Here is a 27,304-nt window from a genome sequence, read left to right on the forward strand (position 1 = left end):
ACAGTGAATGTCTTGTCTTTGTCTCGTCTTGTCATGACATGATGGAGAGGGGCATCGCTTACGGCCGTATTCAAGACATGTATGGATGGATCTGTTTGTCTCGCTTCTCCAAATCTAGATCACACCTTTTCGTGGTATTCCGAAGACGTCGAATTACTTTATTTGGTCTACGCCGCAATTTTAAATTGCCCGACATCGTTTCATTGGACATGATGTGCATCCATCATGAGTAAAAGAGGCTCTGCTCTGTGAACTCAGTGACAACATAATCTGGGGAGAGGTGAGGGGAATGAGGGGCTCTAGAACCACATGACATGGGTTCAATGCAGGTCTAGACTTGACCAGCGACCCTATTTCTTGGATACCCAATGAAGAATTCTCTATTACTGTGATCATACCAGATGATAATCTGTGTCATGTCTATACTCTATACCTGTTGTGTATTGACCGTAGAGAGAGAGAGAGAGAGTATTTCCTCTCTGAAAACAGAGTTTGTCTCAGTTCATTTTACTGCAGCCATCAAAAGTGCCACACGCAACCAAGTCCAAACTATTTGCTTGCTATTGAGTAACAACTTCTCATCCTCATATGACCCCCAACCTGTCAATTGATATCGATGGAGTAATTAGATAGAGAACTAACCAATGCCATTTCCCAGTGTGTTCCCAGTTTGCGTGTATTCGGCAAAATCTTAGGCCTTATCCTTTACCGCCAGATGCCGCCCGTTCCGCCACCTCCGCTATTTATCAGCGGAACTGTCTTAACTCCGCCTGAGCCGCCAGAATTACATATGTAATATTTCGTTTCATGATGTAACAAAAGATGATATGTCATAAGCTTAGAGAGATAGATTATTTTATTTACAGTAGCAGAAATATGTTTTTATTCGGCGCTTGTTGTACCGAAGCAGAATTGGTGTTAACCACCGTACAGGTACTCCAGTTCGTCTCTAAATCACATCAGCTCCAACCCTAGAGACGGTCGAATACCCATGCTTATCCTACGTAATAGCTAATCAAATGTTATACAGACGCTTATCTTGTTTCTTGTCATGTTCCTGCTTCACGCTGAACCGCCATTCGCTGTTCCATTTAAACTGTGGCTTGTGGCCAACGTCGGTTCAAGGCCACATGACAGAACGTTGCCAACCAATCAGCAGCCAATCAGCGCCTGAGCCACACTCTCACAATAAACAGCTGTCTCGTTAGAATAGTCCAACCCCTATCGACGCACTATACTTGGCCATCACTCAGTGGACATTATGTCGTCCGCGACAGTTTCAAGGAAAGTCTTAGACGAGGCTCGGAATAAGAGGAATCGATCTGTTTTCCTGCGTGATATCATTGTCATTCGACTCATCAACGCTTGGTGGATAGCTACCTTTTTCCAACCAGATGAGTTCTTCCAATCTCTTGAGCCAGCTTGGGATTTGGCTTTTGGCTCCAGGAGCGGTGCATGGTTAACTTGGGTTTGTTTATTTTTTTATTTTTTTTTTATCTTCTCGTTTATATCTACCTGTCGTAGAAACACCCATGTGTGTTTCCTCCTTCATATGTGGTTGTTTTACCAGTTGCGAGGTGACAACACACCACTTACACCATACCAGCTACTACACGTTCACAGTCGATTATAGCCACTAACAGAATTTGTTAGGAATGGAAACATCAACTCAGAACCTCTCTTCACCCAGCTCTCTTTGCCGGGGTCTATCTCATCGCAGACTTCATCTCCAGCCGCATCCTCCCTATAGGCATCCTCCGCGCTGCCATCCTCGTCGCAGCCCCGAAAGCCCTTCAAGCCGTAATTGCTGGTCTTGGTGACTGGTACACCTGGCAACTCGCCGTGTCTATTTATGGAGCCAACAGCAATGTCTCCTTCTTTGCAGTAAGTTATATATCCAAGTTTCCAGGCCATTGACTGACTTGATGGGCCAGCTCTTTCTTCAACTCTTCAACCCCTGGCAATGGTACTGCTCTACACGTACCTTTTCCAACTCTCTTGAAACGACTCTCACTGTTATGGCGTTGTATTATTGGCCTTGGGAACTTGTCAGTGCTGCACAGACAACAAAGGAGAATCCCAAACCTACCCCTGTTCTCAAGAGTCTCTGGCCGCTTCGTGCGTCTCTGTGCCTGGCAGCATTGGCCGTCGTTCTTCGACCGACCAACGTCCTCATCTGGGCGACTATTGTCTTCTTCACCCTCACCCGAATCTCACTACAAGGTTCTTCACCGCTCACAATTTCGACTGTGTTTGCATTGATTCGCGAGGCAATTCTCTGCGGCTCTCTAATCCTGGTCATTTCCATCGCATCAGATCGTCTATACTTTGGCTTCTGGACATTCCCTGCGTACAACTTCCTCAACTTCAACCTCTCCAAATCCCTCGCTGTGTTCTATGGCCGCAATCCATGGCACTACTACATTCTTCAGGGTCTCCCTCTTATCTGCACCACTAGTCTTCCCTTTGCAATTATGGCTCTGTACAAGTCAAGTGCATTTGCCTCATCAACGAGCCAGTCCAATACACTGAAGACACTCGCATATACCGTCTTCACAACTATCGGCGCGCTTTCACTCATCTCTCATAAGGAGGTTCGCTTCATCTATCCTCTTCTTCCAGCACTCAGCATCCTCTCCGCTCCCGTTGCCGCCTCATTCTTCACTTTCCAGCCAGATGCTACCACCAACAACCCCCGTCCTCGGCCTCAAATCCGCAATAAGCACTATCTCTTGGCTGCCCTGGGCGTCAACGCCTTTCTCGCAGGATATCTGTCTTTCTTCCACCAAACAGCCCCCCTCAATGTTCTTACATACCTCCGCCATGAGTACGAACGCATCCACCCAGACTCAGTTCAACTCGCCCAGACTTCTCGCTTCTCTGTTGGCCCTGGGAAAGACGAAGAATTATTCGCCCTTTTCCTCATGCCTTGCCATTCTACCCCTTGGCGATCCCATCTAGTATACCCTGGTCTACGAGCTTACGCCCTCACTTGTGAACCACCTCTTCACACTGAGCCAAACACTCGTGAGCGGGAGAACTATCGTGACGAGGCCGATCGCTTTTACGACAACCCTATTCCCTTTCTTACTTCGGAGCTATTTGGACCAGAAAAGCCGCTTGCTGTCCCTCGCTACATCGTCGGTTTCGACGGTATCGAGCCATGGCTACAGGACTTCGTCAAGACCCCTGAGGCGCAGGCTCTCAGTCTCACACAGGTGCGCCCTGTTTGGAAGGGATTCAATGGTTTGTTTAACGAAGATTGGCGACGCTCGGGAAAGATGATTGTGTGGGACACTGGTATTTACGATAACGCACCTCCAGCGAAGGAGTCGTAGATTGGCTGTGCAAATTTTGGATGAGTATTGAGTGTATACTAAGAATGTAAGCCCTTGAGCAACCAGCGTATGCATCAAACTATGAAAACTGCTTGGATTTCATATCTTTGTTGTAGTAACCTGTACTCCTTGACTATACTCCTCCACCCGCTCAAATGAAATAAAGCTCACCATCACACCAGGCTACATTACATACATGTAATCGACTTATAAGGGTGGTAGAGGGTCTAGGTAGGGTTCAGTCGATAAACCCGTCTCCCGCATATCCATCATGATGTCCATCTCATTCTCCCTAAAATAAACTAAAAAGAAAAGGCTATCCTGCCGTGATACTACTTCAACCATTCCAAAATACTCTTTCCATTTAAACTAGAACGCTTTTCTCCTCCTATTGCTCCTGCTTTGGTGTCTCTGACTCTGACTTTACTTGCTGTTGCTCAGGCTGTACTTGCTCGAGCTGTACAGGCGATATCACTGCCGGCTGTTCAGTGGCCTGGGCTGGCTTTTCTTCTGCTTTTGGCTCCTGTGACAGCAGGGGCTGTGGCTGTTCCTGAGCGTGTTTCGGTTCCTCCGCCTGCGGTTGCGTGGTTACAGAAGCAACGGTCGGGACGGGAGTTGATGTTGTTGCAGCGGCCGGTGGCGTGTCAACATCGAGCATAGAAATGATTTTCTGAGGTGTCTGGGGGCTTTGCGGCTTTTGAGATTCTGTCTGAAGTTTAGGTTCAACTGGAGATTGAGTCTGTTCCTGAACTGGAGGCTGGGCTGGAGTTGTCGGTTGAGGTTGAGGTTGAGCCTGGACCTGAGCCGGTGGAGGAGCTTGCGCTTGAGGATGGGTTGGCTGAACAGGTGATGTGGGCTCAGGTTGAACCATTGAAACTGTGGCTGTCTGAGGAATTTGTGCCGTTGTGGGAGCCGGACCCAGTGCTGGACCGGGAGCTGCAGCCGGGTTAGAGGCAACAGCTGGAGCACCAGCTATTGCTGCAAGTGAAGCATGTTGCGTTGGCTCATCTCTTCTAATTTCCAAACTCTTTCCTCGGGGTTGGAAGCTTGAGGCGCCCAGGCCGGGACGGTCTGCCGGAGGAGGAGACTTATTCCTCCTTTGTTCCGCACTCTCTTTTGCTTCACGGTATTTGTTCCTGATCCATCCTATGGGACCCTTGGAATCACTTTCTCTGCCCGGATCGAAGCTACCCTGTCCCTCGCTCACCATGTAAGGTCGGTCAGAGCTCTCGCTCTTTCGAGGCCTATGACTGGAACTTGATATTGATAGGTTGCTGACATCGCCATTGTCGTTCTGCCCAAGGGCAAGGCGTGGTGAGGTGAGACCGGCAGAGGAGCCGTTGTCAGCATTCTTACTCCTCGACAACCGCCAACGCTTCTTTCGTTCTTTTTCTGCTTGATCAACAGTGCTGACAGACTGCTCGTCAAGAATTTGATCCAAGTCCGAGCCTTCGTTAAAAGATGAGTGCAGAGACGTTGGTGGTGACTTTTTCGACTTCAGTGTATTATCTGGGTGCAGGCTCTGGTTTGATGACGCTTGAGATGCCCTAGGAGTGTGCTCAGATGAAACATCACTCTTTTGCTGCGTCAGAGAAGCAGGATGTGCGAGTGAAGTTTCTTGAGGATTTTGCCCATGTGACGGTCGATCATGTAGTTCTTGCTGCTGCTCCAATGCTTCTCGGTGTTGTTCTTCGGGAATCGGGGCTGGTTGTTGCGGCAATGCCTGAGTTCCAGATTCATACTGCTGAGCATGTTCCATTGGGTTGGCCAGTTCTGCCCCAGGAGATGACGCAGCATTCGGATGTGTGTATGTCAAAGAGGCAGCAGAACTCTGGGCACTTGGGTTTAAGCTTCCTGGTATCCTCTTCTTCTTCAGTTTGTTAGGCTGTCTCTTGTCACCGGTATCGGTGTTGGGTGTGCTACGGAAGATGTTGGGAAGATTGCGCTCCTTGGATGGTGTGGAGGACTCCTGCGGCACTTCTAGTAGTCTCTCGTGACTACGGCCTGTTACAGGAGCCTTCGTTGGTGTGAGGTAACCGCCAGATATGAAGTCAGATGACCTTGTCGATTGGGGAGATTGTTCTATGCTCTCTGTGGGGTTGACTTGTGTCAAAGGTTCTAGATGGGCGGGAGAACGAGGCCCTGACCCATCAGACCTCTGAAAGCGGCCAGCACCAATGGCAGGAGATTTCTTGGATGGCACGGTGTTGCTTCTGGCCAATCCACCTGTCGTCGGCGTAGCTGTCAAGGCTGGACTATTGGGCGTTGAGCTTCCGTCATTCCTGGAGTTCCGTGACGACACGGATCGGTTTCTTCGAAGCTTGCCATCTCGCCGCACACTGTTGGCGCCTGCACTCGCATTGGACGCCGATCGGCCCAGACTTGTCTTTCGAGTAGGCTGAGGGGTGAGAGGACCACTAGGTGTGCCAGACTCCACCTCTTTCTTGGTCTTTTCATCAGCAGCGGTGCCCTGCATACCAATAAGGAAGTGATCCTGGTTCTCGATCAAGAAAATGATAACACATTGGTTCAGTCGGTATTCCTCGGGAGCCATGGCATGTGCTGGGTGAGACAGCATGCCTGGCTGGAAGATGGCAGCCAGATTTTGTGAGTTCATGCGATTCTCGTCCGCCTTGGCAGCGAAAACCGCGAGAAGGTCGAGAATGTAGAGAAGTAGCTGTCGGTTCAAGGGCGGTAGCTCCGTGATGAGTCGCTGGTACTGCAAGATGGCTGCTTTCTCGTTGAAATTTTCGACGAACTGAGGCCCCTCTACGTCACCTACAGCTTGCTTGGTTGCGCCTCGGAGGGGGTCGCGGAACTTCTCGTATAGATCGAGGGGAACGACGGGTTCGGGGAGGTCGTTGAGATATCGTCGCAGAACGTTGGCAGCATCGTGTACAGTGTATCCATCCCAGACGAGACCCTTCCCGTATCTATCAGGTGAGTCGAATATGGTCTTAAGCTCCTTTATTCTCTTTTCCGATCCGCTAAGCCGGAATATTCCTTCGACATGGGTAGCTGAAAGGAAGCGTCAGCACAATTTCCCTGTCAGTCAGGCCAAGGGAACCAACCTTTTTCTTTGAGGAAGACGCCACATTTTGCGACGACAATGGGAACATAGCCGTAGATGTAACTCTGTCCATTTTCATCGATGAGCGAGATGGCGACGTTGGCATATGTAATACTTTGCCGCAAAGGCACTCCGAAGATGCCTTGGGGACGGGTTTCTGAAAATACGCAAGTTAGAGATCAGACATAAGAAGTGGGGGAGCAAAGCTATGTGCATATTGACTTCGTGACTGTGAGCATTGTATGTGCAACAGATTCAGTTGTGATCAGCCGTAGGCGCTGTGGCCCGAAGTATTCAAAACCGTCGAAAAGCGTATCGCGACAGGTGATAGCAACGAAACCATGTTGCTTTATGACGTTCTGACTCGAAGCTCGGCATGGTTGCGCAGTGAAGAGTGGAGGAGGGAGATATCTTACCCTGGGGTTCCTGGTGCTTCGAAGGCAGCTTGAAACCCTTCCACCATGATTTGAGATCGCGCTTGCTGGGCGGGGATGCTGCATTGTTGATTTGAAGAGCCGGCTGGTTGGCCTGGTTAGGGTTCGAGGCGGCGGACGTCATGGCGAAAGGCTGCGCGTGCCGAGAGCGAGAGCGACGATTGCGAAAGCGAAAGCGTAGAAGAATATGAGGTTGACGTGACGAGGGACACTACAGCTGGGCCGGCCCAGTTGCCAGAGTCACGATGGCTGGGCCTCAACCTCAATAGAGGTCGAGCGAGGATGCGGCGACAAGGTGCGCTGAAGCGGTGACCCGGAGCCGTGCTATAATACAGAGGCCCGGTTCAGAGAGGCGGGCGGGAGGGTGAGGAAAAGGTCTCGACTCGACCGATGCCGATAGGCGACAGCAGGATGGAAATGGCGATGCGATGCGAGGCTAGAGATCAGGAGCTAGAAATCAAAGCCTTGAGCTGGGGAAGCTCAAGCGAGCAAGCGAGCGAGGGAGTCGATGGCAACAGTGTGCGCGCCAGTCTAGGATGAGACAGATCGGTCGATGATTGGTAGCGTCAAGGGCGTTAGAGCGGTACAACAGTAGTAGTGTAGGGCGTCAAGGCGTTAGGCGCTGGCTTGGTTCAGTTCACTTGTGTCTGGTAATCCAAATCCAAATCCTTGGCTCTGAGGCACGGGTTCGGGCGTAAGCAAGAATCGTGAAGGCAAAAATAGTGAGTGAGTGAGTGCGATGTGATGGTGACGAGGTGAGGCGATAAAGAAAGGAACGGCAAGAGACGCTTCGAGCGGGTCAAGGCTGTAAATTATCGCTCAAGTCAATGATTGTCACGTCGTAGCAATAGAGGAGCAGAGCAGAGCAGAGCAGTTGGTGGCATCAAGAGCCAGCGAGCGAGTGAACGGGAGGGAGTAAGATTAAAGAAATCCAATCCAATTGATGTGAGGCGGGGGACTTGGGAGCGAAAGCCACTATTGTAGGTACCCGTAGCGTAGCGTAGTAGTGCTGGGTCTGGGGAGGACAATTGTGTCCAGGTACAGTACATACAGGGAGTTGGGGGTACCGGTTCGCAGGGAAATGATAGACAGAGACAAAGGATTGCGTTGTAAGACTACCTTAGGTAGGCAAGATACAAAGGCCAAGAGAAAACTGAGTATCTTATCAGCCTTTAAGTAAGACTCGACTGACTCGGTGATTATAAGGGTATCGCTTCGATATGTTGTGTGGAGTTGAGGTTAATTCTGCAATAGGAATTGCAAGAGAATGCAGATGCAGCACTGCATAGCTTCTAATTATGTATTCATATGCAGGTAGCAAAACAAACCAGCTCTGGCAGGTACCTCTGCGTCTTTGCCTCTCAAATGCTTGACGGCGAATGTCAGGCCAGTATCGAAACAAGTGGAAACGGTCTGCTGTAAGTGGGAGCAGGCAGGGGAAGAACCTAGACACGCGATAGTTACTTGGTGGGTGGGCTTATTTGCACTGAAACAGAGTGTACCCGATGGACAATAACAAGCTCTGTTAACGTGTGTAATTAGGGCAACCAAATTGGGACGAAAGCGAATGACCAAACGAACGAACGAGCGTGAATGTGAACAAGCGAGAGCGGGAAGTGGGAAGATGGACAAGGACAAGGATGATGATAGAGACAAGATTGCGAGAGGGGAGGAGAAATACGAGAATGGGAATGCAGGTCGAGTTTAGTTATCCGTTCGTACATAAACTTTCAATAGTTAGACGATGCAATGGGACCCATCTCAAATCACTCTTTTTTTTTTTTTTTCTTCAGGTACATCGTCCGGTGTTGGTAAACTCTGAATCTCCCTTTAAACTTAATTGTCAACGACGGACGTTATGAAGACCTAATATCGTTGTCAATATCAGTGAATATCCATCCGTGCAGTTGTATACAAGGCATCTTGGATGCCCGTCTACGTTGGATCTGCTACTACCCATCTTCAGCCAATCCAACCTTTCTGCAGTATCGAATCTCTAATAAAAGAACTGTCACGTATAGAATAGTCAGATATTAATTGATAAATCCACAGAGTCGACCACCCAACGCCGCAAGCGGTTGCTGTTGGTGGATACTTTTGGCGCAAGCAATTGCGTTGTGGGCATGGAGATTTACCAGGATTCAAGCTTGGAACACGATCAGTTAAATTGATCACATCACTGGCTCAATCTGCCCTGTTCTGCCCTACAAGTTACAACGGTAACAGATCTCTCCACAGTGACGAGGTATTGTCGATCACAACTCTAGGGGGATACACCCGTCGATAACTTGTTGAAGCAGCTCTTATCAGTCACTGTTGAGAGAGACTCTGAGTCACTCAAAGAAAAAGGCCCTGGACTCTCAGCTGAAACCACTACTGCAACTCGACAACACCAACGAACCATAAACCATGGATGATATCCCGGCACTAAACATCAGAACTTGGCTTATCCGTGGTCTGCAGTCTGCACTCCCAAAAAAGAACTGTTAATCTTAGTTGGATGCCTCCACTGTTGAGGACGCTCTGGAGTCTCTGTCACCGTCTCGATCTACAGGGCTGTTTATGTTGACTGTCCAAATCGAGACTCTTTTCATTTCGACTCTGAAGCTAAGACCCTAGTCTCACTTGGTGCACCAACAGACTATATCTTGTATAGAGAATGGAATTTGGGTAATAAAACGGATCAGCTCCATGTTTACCTTTTAGACTAGACAGCTGAGACCTCTTAGCTGATGTACAGTACGTACTTCTCTTTGATTTAGGTACCTTAGGCATGCATGGTTGGCATTGACACAAGGGACTGGCGACTGATGGATGTTTCCATGTTTGGCATGTACATCTCCAAGGACGTTGAAAGATTGCAACCATCACACGTCAGTCTTTCGCCTCTCTTGAATCCTCTCTGTGTTCTGATTCGTCGCCTATCTCATGCTTCAGTTTTGTAGATATCGGCGAGTAACAGAAGTTCTGAAAGCATAACCCCCCTTGTATACAGCCCATGCTATACCTTAGTTTCTTTCACGTCAGGTTATAGTTCATGTACCTCCAATTTGTACGTCCTTCTTTGAGCAAAGGCATATATATCTTGGTCATTGACGTCTATCTTATTGCACATCAAACACTAGGCACCATACATGGACTGCGCCTCATCCAATCCCGACCCAACTGCACTTGTCAGACGAGGTGCCGCGCCGATCAGTGTTTCATGTTTTTTGCCATCAATTGAAAACATAAGAATAGCAATTGCCATGCTTACCTCCAACGTTTGTCTCGTTTTGGTCAGCTGAGTTACGTGGTGAGCTGTAGATGTGTGGATCTGCAGAGCATTGGAGGGGGGTAGCTAAGCGGAGAGGTGCTCACATGGCAGTCTCTCAGTAGATGGTTGTCTAAGTCCTCTCAGTAACCGTAACTGACAAGAATAGTAATGGCTGTTATCAAGTGTACGTAGGTCTTCAGCTGGTCAAAGAAGCTCAACTCCACTATCATGGGTACCTAGCTACGTCAGAAGCTCCCACCAGAGCAAACGCTGCAATATCAGAATAAGCATTCAACAATGAAATTGCTCCAGAACTGTAGAAGAAAGATTGAAACCAACATACTGATGTATCACACGAGTCTGAATAGCGTCACTATAATAAACGGGAATAACAGTTGTGGTGCATTTAAAGCTCAGCCAATCCGGGGTAAAACGATAATGCGATCCCGCCGATAAGCCCAACCCGGCCGAGTCCCGAGCTCTCTAGCCTGCTTATCTCAAAATTTCAGTCTCCATATCAAACCGACAACGTCAATCCACCTCGACAAGCCTTATAACCTCGATTTCATCAACCACATCACCCCCCTTAAACCGTCAAAATGGATATGTAAGTCTCTTCATGCTCGATTTATGTCACCAAGTCACAATTCTAATCAACATGTTCCAATCATAGGCTTTCCGCAGCTGAGCAGCGCACTCTTGAGCAGCGCATGCAGAAGCGCCAGGTCAAGGAGTTTATGGGTGTATGTACCCCAAACGAGTATTGCGTTCGAATTGTTGCTGACGAACTTGTCTTAGGCATTTGGTGGTCTTGTTGAGCACTGCTTCATGTCCTGTGTCGATGACTTCACCTCAAAGGCCATCTCAACCCGAGAAAGTGGCTGCATCAACCGATGCGTTCAGAAGTGGATGGCTTCTCAACAGCGCATCAGCGACCGCTTCCAAGAGCACAACGCCCAGCTCACAGCTCAGATGAACAAATAAACGCGAAATACTCGAGAGACGAGACATGTACGATTAGCAAGGAGGACGACAAGGGGAAATACACACAAAATCTGTTCTGTTGATATCAGATGTGCTCCGGATTATATATGAGATCGAAAAGACGGAACGCTGTTTATGACCATGATACGCCGTGTGGCTAGGTCTCATGGCACCAGATGCACTTGTATATTATTACGGGCTACAGGCATGAGGCGCTTGGGCTTAAGCTGTCACCATGGAATGAATTTATAACCCATTCTTACTCATTTCTGATGTCCCTTCTCGCCCTTGCAACACAACTTCACAAGGCAGCAAGCATTTCGTGATCGCAAATCTTATTACAGACCGGCGAGCCGGTTCACAGGATAGATCGGTTTGTGTCAACGAAATCAAATGAAGTCTCTCTTATGCCATTCCGCAATGCGTACATCCTATTCCAACGCCCTTGACCTAAGATACTTATAATATACACCTTGATGATTATCACTCGTTTCTTCTAAGCTCCCATGTTCATATTCAATTATCTGCTTCTTCACTTAGCACATCCCTGATGGCATCTAATTGAGCCACTGCTTTCTCCTCCAAAAGACTATCATATGCCCCTGTAGCAGGCTTCATGCCACGCCAGTCCATTTCACGCTGACCTAAGGGCATGAGTCGCTCCTTTAGCAACTTCTTTGTGCTCAACCAAAAGTCGACGTTCTCTAGCAGGTTTGCCGAGTCCCATTCCACGTCAGGAATGTCCCGGTTGTTGTTCACACGAAGAGCAGCAAGCACTCGTGTGAGGAGGGCAAGAGAGTGAACCTCGGATATCGCGACAAGGGTCAGGTAGTGCGGTGACGCCCGAGACTGAGTACGACTGGCTCCAGGTGCTTCAAACCGGTCCACACTTGCTTCCAGTAGGTGAGGGAACTGATTAAGAACGTACGCAACCTCTGGAGCAACAGTTGCACCCAAAGCTGTGAGCAAGTTCAGCATTAGCGGCAACAGTCCTTTGGCCCAGATACCGTAGCAACGTTGCACCACAGGGGAATCTGAATAGGGAGAAATGTTGGACTTCAGCATGAACTTAGTCAGATTCGCAGATAGGATGTTGCTCAAGATTCCATCGCATGCCATCTGTTCAGCAACCATGGGGAGAGTTGAGAGTTCAAGCAAAAATAGCATGCTCAATTCGCCATAGATAGGGTCGCCTTGATCCGCCAGTCTATCTGCCCATGAGTAGAGAGACGAGGCAGCATGGAGGACTTGATGCTCGGCCATGATGTTAAGGACTTGAGTCTGAGATTGATCCATGTTGGGCAGACTTATGCAGGCTTGAAGGATGGCTGTTAACAATCCTAGATCTTCCGGCGATACACTATTTTCGTTGTCGTGAATAAGGCTAACGAGTGCGCGGAAACCTCTGCCCACAACTCGGTCAAGGATATTCAGCACAGTTTGTGTAACTGTCACGGTAGTGCCCTCAAAGGCATCCTGAGATTCGGTTGCTTTCTTGCCACTGATTTGGTAGGCACGCAGAGTAACAAAAAGAGCCTTTAGAAGGGTGCGGTAGTACGAGATAGATTCAGTGCCCCAAGGCTCCTCGACTCCGTTCATGGTACCAACAAGGGTCGAGAGAAGCTGGTTGATGTCCTTGACTGGCACCGATGACTTGACAAGGCGCTGGATCAACACAAGCGCAAGGCTCGCCCTGGACCCGACAAGCTTTAGGAAGATGTGTTCAGGTCCTGGAACTCCTTGGTTGGCATTGAGACATTGTTGGGCAACCTGCAGCATTTGCTTCTCCACGGTGTCGTTCTTGGGCATGCATGTTGAAAGCTCTACAAGTAGAAACTCCCAGGCATGGAAAAGGGCCTAGAAATAACATCATTAGCTATGTCCATGGTACGCAAGACACATTCACTTACGAGCTGAGCGTCAACTAAAGACAAGTTAGTGTTTGCGCGCTCCATCTCTGTCTTGAAACCATCGTCCTTGCGACCTTTCCAGCCTGGATCGAATCGTAGCATCTGATCGGCGCGTTCCAAGTCATAGTAGTAACTCTTGCCGAGTTCCCGCGGCTCCAGGATGGTCCGCTTGAAGCAATCCACAGGGCAGTCTGAATACTTGTTGGAAAAGTTTCGGGCGAAGTTGTTGTGAAGAGACTTGTTGTAACCTCCAACCTCAACTCCATCACGCAAGTAGTAGTCGAGATCGCCAACAAGGCTCTTTGCCAATGTGCCAGAGTTGCCCAGATGCCGCGAGTGGTAAAGCTGCATGGCAAATGTCTCCGCAATATACGCGGCCAGTCTTGCGTCAAAAGCAGCACGGACAGGGTCAGACTTTACGGTGATACTGGATGACTTGAGGTCTCGGACATATTCTCTAAGCCCATCAAGATAAGCGGTGTCTTTCTGGAGTGTGAAGACTGTCCAGGGCCAGAAGTTCTGGGCAGAGGCGACAAAGTCCAAAATAACCAGGGCCTCGCTTATTTCTAGATCTTTCAACTTGCCAAGCTTGGCAAGCCCAGTGGCAAATACCGAGCTGGAAGAAGCATCCGTCTTCTTTTTGTCTTTCTTCATTGCCTCCCTGGGGGTCTGCCCGGTAAGCAGGCAATTAGACATCCACTGTTGTCGGTTCCTCAGAATAGCCGAAAAGAACTTCCATGTGGCCTTAACCTCGCCCCTGAGTTCAAAGGGCTTACCCAGGATTGATAGGAGTTGGAGAAAAGACTTGGATATCTGAGGCCCCAAGTAACCGAGCAGTGACGGGGGCTCACTTGAGGATTTGCCAGCATTTACAACCAAAGACTCAAGCAGCCACATGGTGGGTTTGCGGAAATGGTCAGATACTGCGCATAGCCGTGCAAGCAGGGTGGAGCTTTTGAACAGGTAAGTTTCAATCATGCTAGAGGGTTGCTCTAGATAATTGGCGACGCGTAGTAGTGTTGCGGAAAATTCAAGTACTGAATTTAACTGTGCCTGTACCATCTCTACGCGTCTTGGATAGAGAGTACTGTCGGCGGTTGTAAATGCTGTGATAAGGGATGATAAAAGGGGTTGGAATCGCAGAGATCCAGTTGAGGGCGAGATAAAACAGTCGATAACATAAGAGGCGGCAGGTCGTAGGCATGAAGTCAGATTCTCAGAGGTCGAAGGATCGCCAAGACTGTAGCTATACATAATCACCTTTTGCAGGATTGGTACAACCTCTCGGAGCACTGACGAGCGGCATGTGTCAGACGCAAATCTCCAGGTTGAAGTATTCTCAAAGATGTCTACGCCTGCTTGGGCAATGGCGTAGCTGACCTTTGCCAAAACTTTATCTGCTGTGCCCAGCCATGGGTTCAGATCTGACTTGTTTCTGCTTGTGGTATGAATACCAGCTCGTCGCTGAACAGCGGAAGTCATTGCAGTGTCAATGAGGTTTGAGAATAGTCTGAGACAAGATAGTAAAAATTCGAGCCTCTCCTGGACCAGGTCGAGGCTTCCCACGACCTTGGTGAGCTTACCAGCTCTGGACTCGGAACTCAAGAGCTCGCATCGAGAAAGATATGACCACACTCTGCTAGGGTATATAGGCAGGATCGCATCGAGGAATTGGACGCAAGAGTTCAGGATAGTGACGACAACGTCCTCGCTCTCCGCAAGATCAACCTGCATGTAGTAGTCCATTGTCTCGCAGACGACTGTTAGGAGATCTCTGCCACTACCCGCATCAATATGTTTCTTTGCCTCATGAAGAATATCATTGTCAGAAAACACCAAGGTGCCGGTGGACTCCCCCCCGGCGGCGTTCAGATGATCCATGCGAATGAGTGTCGCAAACAAAGAGATGACTTCGGCAGTTTCTTCTGGCTGGAGCATTCCAAGTTCAGATTGATAGCCTTCCTTCATCAGGTTGATTTCCAGTCGTCGACCCAGGAGCGAAATAGTTGAGTGAGGATACTCCATTGAGACAACTCTACCTGTATCCGTAACAAATCGTCCATATGTGCCTGCTGGTATCCGGTAGGCATCGTCCTCGACACGTCTTCCTCGCCACGAAGGGGATAACGAGATGATGGGAATATCTTGCAGCAAACAGAAAGTATTGGTGTTCTCGTCTTCTTGTGCGAGCTCGTACTCTTGGAAGTAATCAGGAAGGACGAATGTGAGTGTGGGTGTTGCACGTAAAAGGTTAAGGATCATCTGAGACCGATCGCTCTCACGGAGGCTTGTAGCACTGGCGAGAGTTCGGCAGAGAGTGATAAATGGCAGAAATTCATAGGGGTATCTGTCAAGGGCTTGCTGAAAGAAGAACTCTAGTGCAAGATCATCATTGACCATGGATGCGAGAATATCTTGCTTCTCCAAGAGGTTCTCCTTGTTTGAAATGTCCCAGTAATTTCGGCCGGCGCTTAGAATCGAAAGAAGGGAGCTTACTGGTTCGGACTGATAACCAACGATGGGGTATGACACCTTAAGAAGCTCGAGGAAGACATTGCGAAGACGAGCACTGAGTAAAGGGGTCATGCTACCCTCATCTGAGGGACCCAATGCTGTTGCCATATTAGAAACAACATCAAAGACACGGCCTTGAGCCGTGACTTGCGATGCAAGCTGTTCCACCACGACAAGGTCCTTGGATGACGTCGCATTCTCGAGGAAGCCATCAAATTTCGAAGATTCGATGGAGAAGATGCTGCCCGCCGAGTTTCGTCTTGCAACCGGTCGAACCACACCTCCTGCCTCAAAGGTTTCTCGGGCATTTTGCTGTAGCAAATTATCACGCTTCTCTGTTCGACTTTGGTAGGAAACATTCATGCGATGAAGAAGAAGCGTCCAGGCGAAAATGACGGGTGAAGCACTTTCGCAATCGGCTTCGGCAGCGTTTAGTATGCTCTTGTGGACCTGTTCAAGGACGTCGGATGAGAGCAGGTATGTATCGTAGGAAGTATCTGCTTGAGTAGCATCCTCTTCTCTCTCGGAAAGATAGGTTAATGAGCGAGCTGGCTTGAGTAGTATCAGGGACACGGCGGCTGAAAGTGTCTTCAGGGGCAAAACCAGAGGCGCAATGCTCTCGTGGATCTGGAGGCACTATTAGTACAAGTCTGCCATCAACAAGTTGTACAATACGTACCGGCTGAACAGCGTCAAAGAATCTGTAAACTTCCATCAAAGAAAACCACTGGTTGACGGCAGTTGAAGGTGCAAAATCGTCGCCAAAACTGTCAACAATCTGGAATACAACAGACAAAGCATGGATAGCTTCGGTTAGAAGCGTTCGCAGCCAATCTAGTTCGACTTCCTCTGTCACCCACTTCTCGTCCGTTACAGCTTTTAGACCTGATTCGATGCGAGACATAGAGTCTGTGAGAACTTGAAGGTAGGTCGGGAGTAGGGGTTCGGCATCGTCTCGTGAGGGAAGCTTCAGTCGGTAGGTCTTGGCTAGGTCGAGATCAACACTGGCGAAGGTCGGCAGCCTCTCGTATAGCTTGATCGAGTTGGCATAGTCCGCAGACATCATAAAAAAACGGCGCTCGGTAAGATAGGTATCGAACAGGCGTCGCTGTCTCGTCTCGGGCTTCTCGAATTCAGTCCAGATCTCCTCAGCATCCAGCGCAGCCGCCGATCCTAGGTCCAAAAGAAGTCCTGACCCCTGGCCATTGTTAAGGCCGGCAGCTTCCTGCAAATTCTTCGCATCTTGAGACGATAATGGGCCACTGAGATGGCGCGCAGGACGAGACTGGTGTTCTATCACGACCACACGCAAAGCTGCGACTAGGTTGATTTTGGCATTCTTGCTGAGCCATTCGGCATCTTTCTTGATCGACTCGATATCAGGTCGTCCATCTGAGCTTGCGGGAACATTTATCGGGGCCGTTTTTGTTTCAAAGACTTTTTTCGTAGCTTCATCTGCGGGTGCGAAGGTGCTGGCAGGGTCCTCGAGAAGACGGTGAACATAGTCGTCGCTCAAAAATTCGATAACGGCAGAACTCGTAGTTCTCTGTCCAGAACTATCAGACAGCGCAGTTGCGATGAGCTTCCAAGAGCTGAGGGGTGAGTTAGCAGTGAGTTTGTGTACATAGATGGATAGGCAGCGCAAGAGATGAGAGCTGCAGAGGCAGTCAGTCAACTTACAGCAGTACCCGCTCCCCAGTCAGGCATTGTTCTAGGGAGGGGAAGTAAATGCGATCGGCCACCGGCGCCATTGCAAAGAGCGTCAAAAAGGCGACAGTGGCATGCGATGCATCACCTTGCGATTAGGGTGGATGCGTAGAAAGTTTGATTTTGATGCTTGTTGACGCGCCTGGTCGCGAATGAATGGATCGAGCTTTGGCTGGTCAACTTTTTGGACCTGAGCTAGAGAGCTCCAATTTAGCCCAAGTTTACCCGGTGCTTCAGTGGACGGCAGTTATATCGGACCTTATGCCTCCATTCACCATATAGAGTTAGCACTGTACGAACGATTGTGTCTCAGCCAGAGACGACAGTGCGCTAGTCAGTATCGCACTGGCCAAAAGTCGCATTCACAGCTTCTTTGTTCAACTCTATTCGAACTTAAAGTGACTCACCTTTTGCAACGTCACCGCTCTCAGTCTCGTAAAATAACTCATTTTTACGAAGACACGGTTTCAAGCACTCTCCCTTCTCGTTGTTGTTTTTTCCGAGGAAAAAAAGAGAGAGAAAATGGGTTCCTCAGATATTATCGATCACTCGCCTCACCAGGCTGATCCCTCGCCTCCAATTCCAACGGCCTCTAACCTTATTCTTATTGACAACTACGACTCTTTCACCTGGAACATTTACCAGTATCTCGTTCTTGCAGGAGCTACGGTTACTGTCTATCGAAATGACAAGGTCACTGTGGATGAAATCATTGCCAAGAAACCCACCCAGATTATCATCAGCCCCGGTCCCGGTCACCCCGAGACTGATTCTGGTGTGAGCCGCGATGTCATTAGACATTTTGCTGGCAAGGTTCCTATCTTTGGTGTCTGTATGGGCCTGTAAGTGTTGGTCTTTCACTTGTATATCAATTACTCTAACCTCCTTCCAGTCAGTGCATCTTTAATGTCTATGGCGGAGAAGTCAGTTCAGCTGGTGAATGGCTCCATGGCAAGACTTCACCGTTGACCCATGACTCCAAGGGTGTGTTCTCTGGTCTCAAGCAGGGTGTTCCAGTTACTCGGTACCATTCTCTTGCAGGTACCCACGTCACTTTGCCTGAGGACCTGGAGGTTTCCTCTTGGGTGGCTAAGCCTGATGGTTCCCCTGGTGTCATTCAAGGTGTTCGTCACAAGAAGTACACCATTGAAGGTGTCCAATTCCACCCTGAGAGTATCCTAACTGAAGGTGGACGAGCTATGATCACAAACTTCCTCCGCATGCAAGGAGGTACTTGGGAGGAGAACACTCAGTTCCAGAAGTCTGGTTCTGCCAACAGTGACGACTCGGCTGCACCCAAGTCCAAGAAGAACAACATTCTGCAGCGAATTTACGCCAACCGAAAGGCTGCTGTGGATGCTCAGAAGCAAATTCCTTCTCAAAGATTTGAGGATCTACAAGTTGCATACGATCTTAACGCTGCCCCTCCCCAGATTCCTTTTGTCAACCGACTACGACAGTCTCCTTTTGACGTTGCTTTGATGGCTGAGATCAAGCGCGGTTCTCCTTCTAAGGGCATCTTTGCGCTGGATATTTCCGCCCCTGCACAAGCTCGAAAGTACGCTTTGGCAGGCGCAAGTGTCATTTCCGTGCTTACTGAGCCTGAGTGGTTCAAAGGCAGTATTGAGGACTTGAGAGCCGTTCGACAAGTCTTGGATGGCATGCCCAACAGACCCGCAATCCTTCGTAAGGAGTTCATCTTTGACGAGTATCAGATCCTTGAGGCACGATTGGCTGGTGCGGATACTGTTCTGCTCATTGTCAAGATGCTTGATTCTGAGCTTCTACAAAGACTATATAACTATTCTCTCCAATTGGGTATGGAGCCTCTTGTCGAGGTTCAGAATGCTGAGGAGATGACGACTGCAGTCAAGCTGGGCTCCAAGGTCATCGGTGTCAACAACCGTAACCTCGAGAGCTTTGAAGTTGATCTCAACACCACAGGCCGGCTACGCAGCATGGTGCCTGAAAGCACAATCATTTGCGCGCTCAGTGGTATCAACACCCATGATGACGTTTTGATGAACAAGAGGGATGGTGTCAATGCTGTTCTAGTTGGTGAGGCCATCATGAGAGCCCCTGACGCCAGTGTTTTCATCAGCCAACTATGCTCTGGAACCGAGCCCCCTGCTAAATCTGATGTCGCGTCATCATTGTACGTCAAGATTTGCGGTACTCGAAGTCCTGAGGCTGCCCTGAAAGCTGCCGAGTCAGGGGCAGACTTCGTTGGCATCTGCCTTGTTCCTGGTGCCAAGCGATGTATCTCACATGAGACTGCCCTTGCAATCTCAGAAGCAGTGCACACATATCCTAGCACTCGAAAATACGAAACCCAAGTAGCAGCAGTAGACAACAAAGCCAAGGACTACTTCGAAGCTGCTGCCCAAAGACTTCGTAGCCCTCGACCTCAGCTCGTTGGTATTTTCCAGAACCAGCCTCTGAGCGAGGTTTTGGAGAAGCAGAAGCAATACGACCTTGACCTAGTCCAGCTTCATGGTGACGAGCCTATCGAGTGGGCAAGCCTCATCCCCGTGCCTGTCGTCCGATGCTTCAAGCCTGGCCAAGTTGGAATTGCGCGTCGAGGATATCATACTGTTCCTCTTCTTGACTCCGGCTCTGGATCCGGCAAGCTTCTCAATGTCACCAATGTCCAGGCTGTTCTGGAGAGCGATCCTGAGCTTCGAGTCTTCCTTGCTGGTGGTCTCAACCCTGACAATGTGGCTGAATCTGTCAAGGCTTTGGGTCCCCTGGCTGATCGAGTGATTGGTGTTGATGTAAGTAGTGGTGTGGAGGAGGATGGAAAACAAAGCCTAGACAAGATCGCAGCTTTTGTAAAGGCTGCCAAGGAAATTCGATAAAAGGCAGAATAAAATACAGGTTATACAATTGCAGAAAACTCCCATAAGCACTCAGGTTTGATTGAAGCTGTGGGGTTGTAATCCATTTCAAAGTGTCCCCCTCTTTCAGGTGGTCCTTATAATATTTCTTTCGTGGGAACCCTTCTACGAGGCACAAATATTATTATCCCGTTCTATGCACTCTCTTTCCCATGGCCTAAGGCGCTATCAAACATGCACTTAGGCTCACAGTCTCGCATATTCATCTCTTATCACAACAAATGCTGATCTTGAGCTTTTACATTAACTTCTCTTCTTTTTTAAACCTCTTCCTATACTCTCACTCTTTATTCTATCTTATAACGAGGCCCTCGGTCTTTAGTAGAGGATCTCAAGGCTGATACTACTTTCTCTCTTCTAAAGTCATCATCTTTCACTTTGGTCCTGACCAGCAACAACCTCTTCATCCCTTGCCACAAGACATCTTTACCTTCGCCTACCAATACTTATTCTGTTCTTCCTTCTTCAGTTTCTATTCTTCTCCTCATTCGACTTCTACCTCCTAGACCCAAGTACAACATTGATCGGTCCTCGTCCTTCAGCTTTTCGACAATTTATCAACATTACACGAATTGCAGCAGACATGGTTGCTCAGATCTTCAAGAGCCGTATAATTGCAGCCGCAGGGCCTCTCCCTGGTCAGTTGACAGTGGAAAACCTGAGGCGATGGACCTCACTTCGCAAAGGCGTCTTTATCGAGGACTTTGACGAGACTGTCACTCATCTCCTCTGCACCAAGGAACAGTTCGACAAGAAACTTCCCAAAGGTACTAATTTTTGTTTCTTGTTCTCTTTCTGTGGTAACTACTTATAACTTTATAGTCAGAAAGGCATTGAAACTTGGAAAGGGCATTCACATTGTTCATTGTGACTGGTTCGAGTACTCGACAGTCAAGAACAAGAAATTGCCTGAAGCGGACTATTCCATGAGAAGTCTCGTCGCAAAGGAAAACGCAAAGAAGAGAGAAAAGGCTCGGATCGAGAAGGGTAAAAGGAACGCGGAGAAATTTGTTAACACAAGTATGTTCTTCAAAGTTTTGCTGATTTATGAAAACTAAAGCTCTACTAGACCTCTTCCACCTCTATCGAGACCGTCTTAACTTTGTCTACCAGGTCGACATCACTCGAGATAATGAGTTCACAGGCGAGTTCGGACAGAAGTATTCTCTTTGCGTAAGTAAGATCTCTCCCTCTCGTGTGTCTTGGTACTAACAGTAAACAGTTATGGGAGTCCAACGCCAAACCCCACTTGTACTGGTTCACGGCCAAATTCCTCAAGCATAAAGGCAGCGCTCAGCCCGTGTATCACCGCCCTAGTCCTCACGAGGGAAAATGGAGGGCGCAGATGGGGCTGTTCGTGGACTTCTTCAAAAAGAAGACCGGGATCGATTGGCAAGATCGCGTGTCACTAGCCCAAACAATGCCCAGTTCGTATTTTCAGTACGAGCCTCCGGTATGTCTGAAGTCAATTACTATTCATGAAAATAATGTATTAATAATATGTAGTCCAGAGGGAAACCCATCGGGAGACGTCTGAAGCACGACATTGAGTATTGTCGAGAGATCAATGCTGGGATTCGTGGATTGCCGTGGCCTCCCCTCGAGGAAGAAGAGCGTAAGACTGACTCGGTTGAAGATGAGTCTGACGATGGCCCAAGAGCCCTTGAAGAAGAAGACGAAGACGAGGTGATAGTTTCTCCTCCCGATTTCCCTTGCGCTCCAAAGGACGAGTCTGGCACGGATCCAAAGGAGTCTGGAGACGACATTGAAATGGCTTCTCCTCCTGATCCTGAGAAGCTTACCGATGAAAACGATTCCTGCTCCAGCTTTAAAATCCCTCGAGAAGAAAGGGAAGATATTCCCCCTTCTGAGTTTGAGCATTCTCAAGACGAAAAAGCAGCTATCGCTAATTCAGAGACCCATGAGGGCGAAAAGAAGGCCGAATCACCTCCTGAGTCTGAAGAAGTTCAGGAAGCAGACAAACCGCCTGATGCCTCTATGGACGCAGAGCCCAAGAGTGCTCTTACTACCCCAGCCTCTTCTATTGATAAGAAAGACCTCTCACATGCAGCAGATGAGGGCGCCGCCGTGGTTCCTGGTGATGTAGGCGGGATGGGAATCTCCTTCGAATTCGAGACACGAGAGTCTCTTTAGTTGGAGTTCATCTGATGGTTATGGGTATTACAGGCTTGCTATCTTGCTGGGCATGACAGAAACGAGTGCGCCAGGTCTCGGGTTATCAATTTTGAATCTCAACCCCAATTGCTAGGGAGCTTGAGAATGGGTTACTATCGGCTGGGGCAGCATATGATTGGGACGTGCATACCTTGGGAAACTTGGGGACAGTCGCTCAGTAGGCTTGGCGTATATGGAACGATAGCTAGTTACACAGCAATGCTCGTAATGGCTTATAATTTATTCATTTATACATAAACCGATGTGGTATTGCCAGTCTCCTTGTTGTTTCCGAGCTTCAGAACCTCAACTTCGGTAAAACAAAGACCACGAGTATGCATGCCACAGCAAGCAAAGCGATATATGCATACAGGAGTAGCCTCCCAAAATATCCCTTTCCTTCTGTCATCCTCTTGAGCATACCCATTCGCCCCTTCGCCGCCTCCATGCTCTGTTCCGTCTTATCCATTCCCTCACCTGCACGCGCCACTACGTCCTTGTCTGCCTCAAGAGTAGTTGAGAACCGTTGTGAGCTTGACTTTAGAGCACTCGCCATCTGAAGAATCGATTCGGAAAGGGCTTCCTGTTCGGCTCGTTGATGGTCAAGTAAGGCTTCGGCTGTTGCTGTTGATGTTTGGGGAGTAGAGGGTTTACTCCGGTTGGCGAAAAGCGCCGCGCGTGCTGTTGAATGGGCAGGCGTTGATGGAGATGAAGGTGCGCCTCTTGATCTTAGGTTCTGCGTTGTTTGTGTGGGTTGCTGTTTGTGCTCTTGCGATGTCGTAGACGTGTCAGAGGGTGTTGTTGATGCCGGTGCTGGTACTGTGGCTGTCGTCACTGGTATCGTTGTTGCCTCGGGGGGTTCTGACTCGGCATCATCATCTTGTCCTGAGCTTTCAGTGGGTTGGCCTGTTGATATGGAATCGACCATGCTATCGCTCGGCGTCGGTATTATTTCTGAGAGGATATCTTCTCCGTCGGTACTCCCATCATCTTCGTCCTCTTCAATTGCCACCTGTCGTAATGTCAGCTTAAATCCTTTGCCTTGTCCTGTAAACCATTTCTTACTTGTCTCAAATCTTCTAATCGATCCAGTAGCAGTTCTAAAAGCTCTCTTTTCCCATTCAAGTCGCTTTGTACTTCAGCCCTCCGACCTGGCGCTTTAATCCCCAGCGCATCGTGTTCTAGTTTCGTCAAAGAGTTTCGTGCGTATTCGAGGTTCTATAATTCAGAGTCAGTGTATACGGATGTGGAATCGGGCACAGGCACTCTTACAGATGCTACTCGTGCTCTTTCGAATTCGCTCGATCGTAGTCGTCGTTCGCGGTCGCTATCTGTATGAAGAACGGTCTTTTGTAGTCGCAGCAGCAGGTTTCCCAGCTCTGCCGATGCAATATCGATTGCGCTTCTATTGATTGAAGGTACGGTACAATGCGAGAGTCGCGCCATGGTTGTATTTTTGTTTGGTTGTCGATCTCCTGGATCTTCCCCGTCTCTGGTGCTGTCGTTGGTGATTTAAGTGACGTGTGAAGTTCAAGGAAGCTCAAGCTATAGCGGGTCTTTGTAACTTGAGCATGTGCCAAGTCACGTCGCAACTTACAAGACCGTAACGACCAACCTGACTCTTGATGAAAACGAACAGCCTCTATATAAAAGCTACACAAAGATATAATTGGATTCATATACATTTAGTAAGTTATTAGGTTTGAGGACTTTGAACATCATTTGACCTGTGTCGGATCAAGGACTGTACTACTAGGTAAGTATCTAAGTGAGTAGATCAACCAGCTTATATTCGTGTACCCATTATCATTCGCAGTCATGGCCAAGACAAAGCAAAGTGGCCATAATAAGAAACTCCAGAACCACTGTAATGGACACACAATGGAATACAGAGCCCAACAATAATTTATGAGTCGTTATTTGAAGGAACAAACCCCCGTGTTCAGTGTTAAATATCCTACCCTATACAATGTAAATTGGCTCAATCAGTCCCAATACCTGAACGCCATGCGCCGCTTGAAAATGAACAGGAACACGACAGTAAAACTATCCAGGAACCGATGCTATAGTTATCCGCTCTGTTGATGTTCTCAACGGATGGAGAACTTCGAGAGGAATGGCCGATTCAGGCGAAGCATGAGAGACCGCCAGATGCTTGACAATTGCCCAAATACCGAAAGCTCTGCGTTCCCCCTCAAAACACAAGTTCCGATAACATAGTGGCTGATGTTTTTTTGAGTTTGGTGGTCGACCTAGTCTCTTGGTTCACTTTTCCTATCGTCACCTCCATCCTTTTCTTCTTCTTTCTCCAAAGCATTGCGCAGCCTCTCTTCTTGGCGCTTCCAATGACCTCCCTCTTCATAGTCTGCGCTGATCTTCAATGCTTTCCGTAGTCGTTCGCTCTCCTTAATCTTGGCATCAGCCATCTCGTGAACCTGATGTTGCTTGAATGTCTTTCTTTGGCCGCCTCTCCTCCCAGAATTCATCTCGGCGAAGAGTTTTTGTCGGAGCTCGTCGCATCGCCTATCGATCTCGTCCTCGTCGACCCTTGATCGTGTTAGCACAGTCAGCTATGCAATTGGATGTAATCAAAGTTGTACTCTTCTTCTTCAAGCTTGTCCCTCAAGTCAAAGACCTTAACTTCGACCTCGCGCTTGCGGTCATGCTCCAGGATCCCCTTGTCTGGCTGCCGTTGCTTGTGTCGCAAGCTATCGAGGTCTTTGGGATAAGGAGCGCCGTAGTCGCGAGGCTTGATCTGAGCAAGGTTGCGTTGGACGTAGCCCGAGGTGCCACTGCCACGGGGAGTGTTGAGACCAACGTTATCAGACATTATAGAGTAGGCAGAGTGTTGTGTTTTGAGTGTTGAAAGGACTATTGGTATAAGCTGGCGCGCTGATAATGTTATGGACAATCGAGATCTGTGATGGATGCGACAGCAACAGGCAAGGTGGATATTGGTGATGTAGGACCCTTCTCTGCCGCTGTCGCTCCAGATAAACCTTTACCGCCTACCTCTCTCGGAAGATAAGATAAGCAATTATCGCCCCTCCATGATGGAGGGGCATGGAATATTTGGATAATTTGTAAGTGAGTCAACATTTGAATGTTGACAGCACAGCCCATTACTTTTTATTCTTTTCATACAAGTAACATAATACTTGGATACTGAGGACTTCTAATACTCTAAGCTTTTGGTTCAAGACCTTCGATAACACCCAAGATGCCTCACGTTCCCGCTTCAGCTGAAGCTGACAGCCAAGGCGATGCGCCCGAGCTCGTTTTCCCACCAGTCACTAAAGATCACATCCAAAACTGCTCCTACGACTTCTGGTTTCCCAAATACCGAAGTTCATGTCTCAAATCTCGCATCATACCGCTGTCCCCTTCTTTCGTCGAGTATCTCCATGAAGACGGTATAGTTCTTGCAGATGATGATGATGATGAGAATCAAGACGAGCCTGAAGAAGAATGGCATCCATCATCCAATACATCTGCAAGGCCTCAAGTTAAGGATCCCGATTCGTCAGATGATGAGGAAGACGAGCCAGAAAGGCTCCCTCCTAACCAGAGGTTCCCGGAGACACACAATCTCATCAAAGAGAAGATTGCAGAATTAGGTGGCTCAGTTGCGCCCAAGTTGAACTGGTCTTCACCAAAGGATGCCAAGTGGATTTCGCCTCATCAGAACACACTCAAGTGCACGACCCCAAACGACATCTACCTACTCCTTAAGTCATCTTCTTTTGTTTCTCACGACCTCGATCACGCCTTTGATGACTGCACTCCAAGACCTCCGACCAAGCCATACGCACCCATTCTTGTTCTAAGACCATTCTTCACCCCTCATGTGGCCCTGGAATTTCGATGTTTCGTCAAGCATAGAACTCTCATTGGTATCACACAGCGAGATCTCAATCATTATGCTTTCTTAGAGCAGATTCGACCTCAGCTGTGGCGCAAGATCAAGACATTCTTCCGAGAGAAACTGAGGTTCACATTTCCTGACGCCAGCTTCGTCTTTGATGTTTACATTCCAGAGAACTCCTTTGAGAAAGATGGACTTGGAAGAGTCAGGTTAATGGATATCAACCCATGGGCTCCTCGAACAGACAGTCTCCTTTTTGGCTGGCAAGAGCTTCTCGAGATGGATGTTAAGAACCCCCTGTATGGAACATCAAGTAATGAGGCCGGCGCGGATGTCAGCGGTGATGACACAGTCACAGAAGGTGAGGAGGAGGATGACGATATCGAGTATCGACCTGAAATGAGCCCTGAATTCAGGATAATAGAAAAGGATGACCCAGCTGCATACAACTTTAGTAGCCCCCAATACTCAGCGCACAAGCTACCAAAAGAGGTAGTCGATGCAAGCATGGGTGGCCAGGGAGGGTTGATGGAGTTTGCGATGCAGTGGAAGGAGATCACCGAGGGACGAGGAGATGGAATTTGGGAACAGGCTTCTGGTGCTAGGCAATAGAATCTCAGAACTAGATAAAATGAACAACCTATTGAAGAATGAATTGGTTATCTACTCGTCCGTTCGTTGAATAAGCCATTGGGCAACATTGAAGAGAACGGAGCTTAGAGCATCGATATGCCCAATCAATGATGACGCAGGGGCAGGTAAGATATTCAGGATACCAGAGGTTTAGGAAAGAGAGTTATTTTATGATATTTTGGATGTTCTCCAGTTCAATGAGTTGAGTTCACCAATTTCATAGGGGTTGAACACCATAATTTGGTGAACTTGACCAGAGACACTCCTGCATAGAGCCGCATGTTCACCAAAGCTTGTGCTGTTCTTGCAAGTGAATGATTAATAGAGCCAATGAAATAACTGTACGCCTCTATGTTTACATTTACGTCAGAGAAATGCATCTGCCTGCCCATAGTAAGTGACCTCGCCTGCTCATGTACTGTGCTGGAGCGCGAGATGCACGGCGCGTAGAAAACGCGTAAAACAGTGGGGGCACTTCGCCAACAGCTCACAGCTACTTTTGCCTCCAGCCTGCTTCTCTC

At 48.5% G+C, this 27,304-nt stretch overlaps 9 protein-coding genes across 20 annotated transcripts; 5 read left to right on the plus strand and 4 right to left on the minus strand.

Annotated features, from left to right (window-relative positions):
• The first annotated feature begins 868 nt into the window (after positions 1–868).
• Positions 869–3,737, plus strand: FOXG_09347 (GPI mannosyltransferase 3). Of its 6 annotated transcripts, XM_018388471.1 has the most exons (5): positions 879–933; positions 1,031–1,468; positions 1,654–1,884; positions 1,935–3,384; positions 3,521–3,724. In XM_018388471.1, exons 2-4 carry the CDS (start codon positions 1,262–1,264, stop codon positions 3,336–3,338), a joined length of 1,842 nt encoding a protein of 613 aa, XP_018246539.1. In that variant the 5' UTR covers positions 879–933; positions 1,031–1,261; the 3' UTR covers positions 3,339–3,384; positions 3,521–3,724. The 6 variants fall into 6 exon arrangements, with proteins under 6 accessions (XP_018246538.1, XP_018246536.1, XP_018246539.1 ...); XM_018388470.1 differs by having other exon boundaries at positions 869–1,468; positions 3,521–3,737; XM_018388469.1 differs by having other exon boundaries at positions 1,935–3,724.
• FOXG_09348 (uncharacterized protein) lies at positions 1,941–8,514 on the minus strand. Of its 6 annotated transcripts, none has more exons than XM_018388476.1 (4): positions 7,962–8,505; positions 6,825–7,647; positions 6,410–6,565; positions 3,319–6,356 (listed from the first exon to the last, which is right to left on the minus strand). In XM_018388476.1, the coding sequence occupies exons 2-4, from the start codon at positions 6,964–6,966 to the stop codon at positions 3,727–3,729; spliced, it is 2,928 nt and encodes a 975-aa protein (XP_018246544.1). In that variant the 5' UTR covers positions 6,967–7,647; positions 7,962–8,505; the 3' UTR covers positions 3,319–3,726. The 6 variants fall into 6 exon arrangements, with proteins under 6 accessions (XP_018246542.1, XP_018246546.1, XP_018246545.1 ...); XM_018388475.1 differs by having other exon boundaries at positions 3,340–6,356; positions 7,894–8,505; XM_018388474.1 differs by having other exon boundaries at positions 1,941–6,356; positions 6,825–8,514.
• Positions 8,515–10,562: 2,048 nt separating this feature from the next.
• Positions 10,563–11,572, plus strand: FOXG_09349 (mitochondrial import inner membrane translocase subunit TIM9). The gene is made up of 3 exons (XM_018388480.1): positions 10,563–10,705; positions 10,772–10,841; positions 10,897–11,572. The coding sequence occupies exons 1-3, from the start codon at positions 10,698–10,700 to the stop codon at positions 11,080–11,082; spliced, it is 264 nt and encodes an 87-aa protein (XP_018246548.1). The 5' UTR covers positions 10,563–10,697; the 3' UTR covers positions 11,083–11,572.
• On the minus strand, positions 11,403–17,377 carry FOXG_20034 (uncharacterized protein; the record flags this gene model as incomplete). Of its 2 annotated transcripts, XM_018400308.1 has the most annotated exons (4): positions 17,187–17,377; positions 16,186–17,098; positions 12,993–16,133; positions 11,403–12,939 (listed from the first exon to the last, which is right to left on the minus strand). In XM_018400308.1, exons 1-4 carry the CDS (start codon positions 17,255–17,257, stop codon positions 11,599–11,601), a joined length of 5,466 nt encoding a protein of 1,821 aa, XP_018246549.1. In that variant the 5' UTR covers positions 17,258–17,377. The 2 variants fall into 2 exon arrangements, with proteins under 2 accessions (XP_018246549.1, XP_018246550.1); XM_018400309.1 differs by having other exon boundaries at positions 12,906–16,133; positions 17,187–17,362.
• Positions 17,378–17,509: 132 nt separating this feature from the next.
• Positions 17,510–20,676, plus strand: FOXG_09352 (anthranilate synthase component 2). The gene is made up of 2 exons (XM_018388481.1): positions 17,510–18,055; positions 18,106–20,676. Exons 1-2 carry the CDS (start codon positions 17,736–17,738, stop codon positions 20,069–20,071), a joined length of 2,286 nt encoding a protein of 761 aa, XP_018246551.1. The 5' UTR covers positions 17,510–17,735; the 3' UTR covers positions 20,072–20,676.
• Positions 20,677–20,693: 17 nt separating this feature from the next.
• Positions 20,694–22,538, plus strand: FOXG_09353 (uncharacterized protein; the record flags this gene model as incomplete). Its single annotated transcript, XM_018388482.1, has 5 exons — positions 20,694–20,877; positions 20,933–21,130; positions 21,180–21,283; positions 21,333–21,563; positions 21,617–22,538. The coding sequence occupies 5 exons, from the start codon at positions 20,694–20,696 to the stop codon at positions 22,262–22,264; spliced, it is 1,365 nt and encodes a 454-aa protein (XP_018246552.1). The 3' UTR covers positions 22,265–22,538.
• Positions 21,671–23,841, minus strand: FOXG_09354 (uncharacterized protein). Its single transcript, XM_018388483.1, has 3 exons — positions 23,558–23,841; positions 23,351–23,503; positions 21,671–23,297 (listed from the first exon to the last, which is right to left on the minus strand). The coding sequence occupies exons 1-3, from the start codon at positions 23,729–23,731 to the stop codon at positions 22,584–22,586; spliced, it is 1,041 nt and encodes a 346-aa protein (XP_018246553.1). The 5' UTR covers positions 23,732–23,841; the 3' UTR covers positions 21,671–22,583.
• Positions 23,842–23,921: 80 nt separating this feature from the next.
• Positions 23,922–25,261, minus strand: FOXG_09355 (pre-mRNA-splicing factor CWC21). The gene is made up of 2 exons (XM_018388484.1): positions 24,886–25,261; positions 23,922–24,832 (listed from the first exon to the last, which is right to left on the minus strand). Exons 1-2 carry the CDS (start codon positions 25,113–25,115, stop codon positions 24,538–24,540), a joined length of 525 nt encoding a protein of 174 aa, XP_018246554.1. The 5' UTR covers positions 25,116–25,261; the 3' UTR covers positions 23,922–24,537.
• An 88-nt stretch (positions 25,262–25,349) lies between these two features.
• Positions 25,350–26,820, plus strand: FOXG_09356 (uncharacterized protein). Its single transcript, XM_018388485.1, has one exon. It carries the CDS (start codon positions 25,506–25,508, stop codon positions 26,760–26,762), a length of 1,257 nt encoding a protein of 418 aa, XP_018246555.1. The 5' UTR covers positions 25,350–25,505; the 3' UTR covers positions 26,763–26,820.
• Positions 26,821–27,304: the final 484 nt, after the last annotated feature.

This window comes from Fusarium oxysporum, chromosome 9, assembly GCF_000149955.1.
Source record: "Fusarium oxysporum f. sp. lycopersici 4287 chromosome 9, whole genome shotgun sequence".
In the NCBI taxonomy this organism is placed as follows: Eukaryota; Fungi; Ascomycota; class Sordariomycetes; order Hypocreales; family Nectriaceae; genus Fusarium; species Fusarium oxysporum.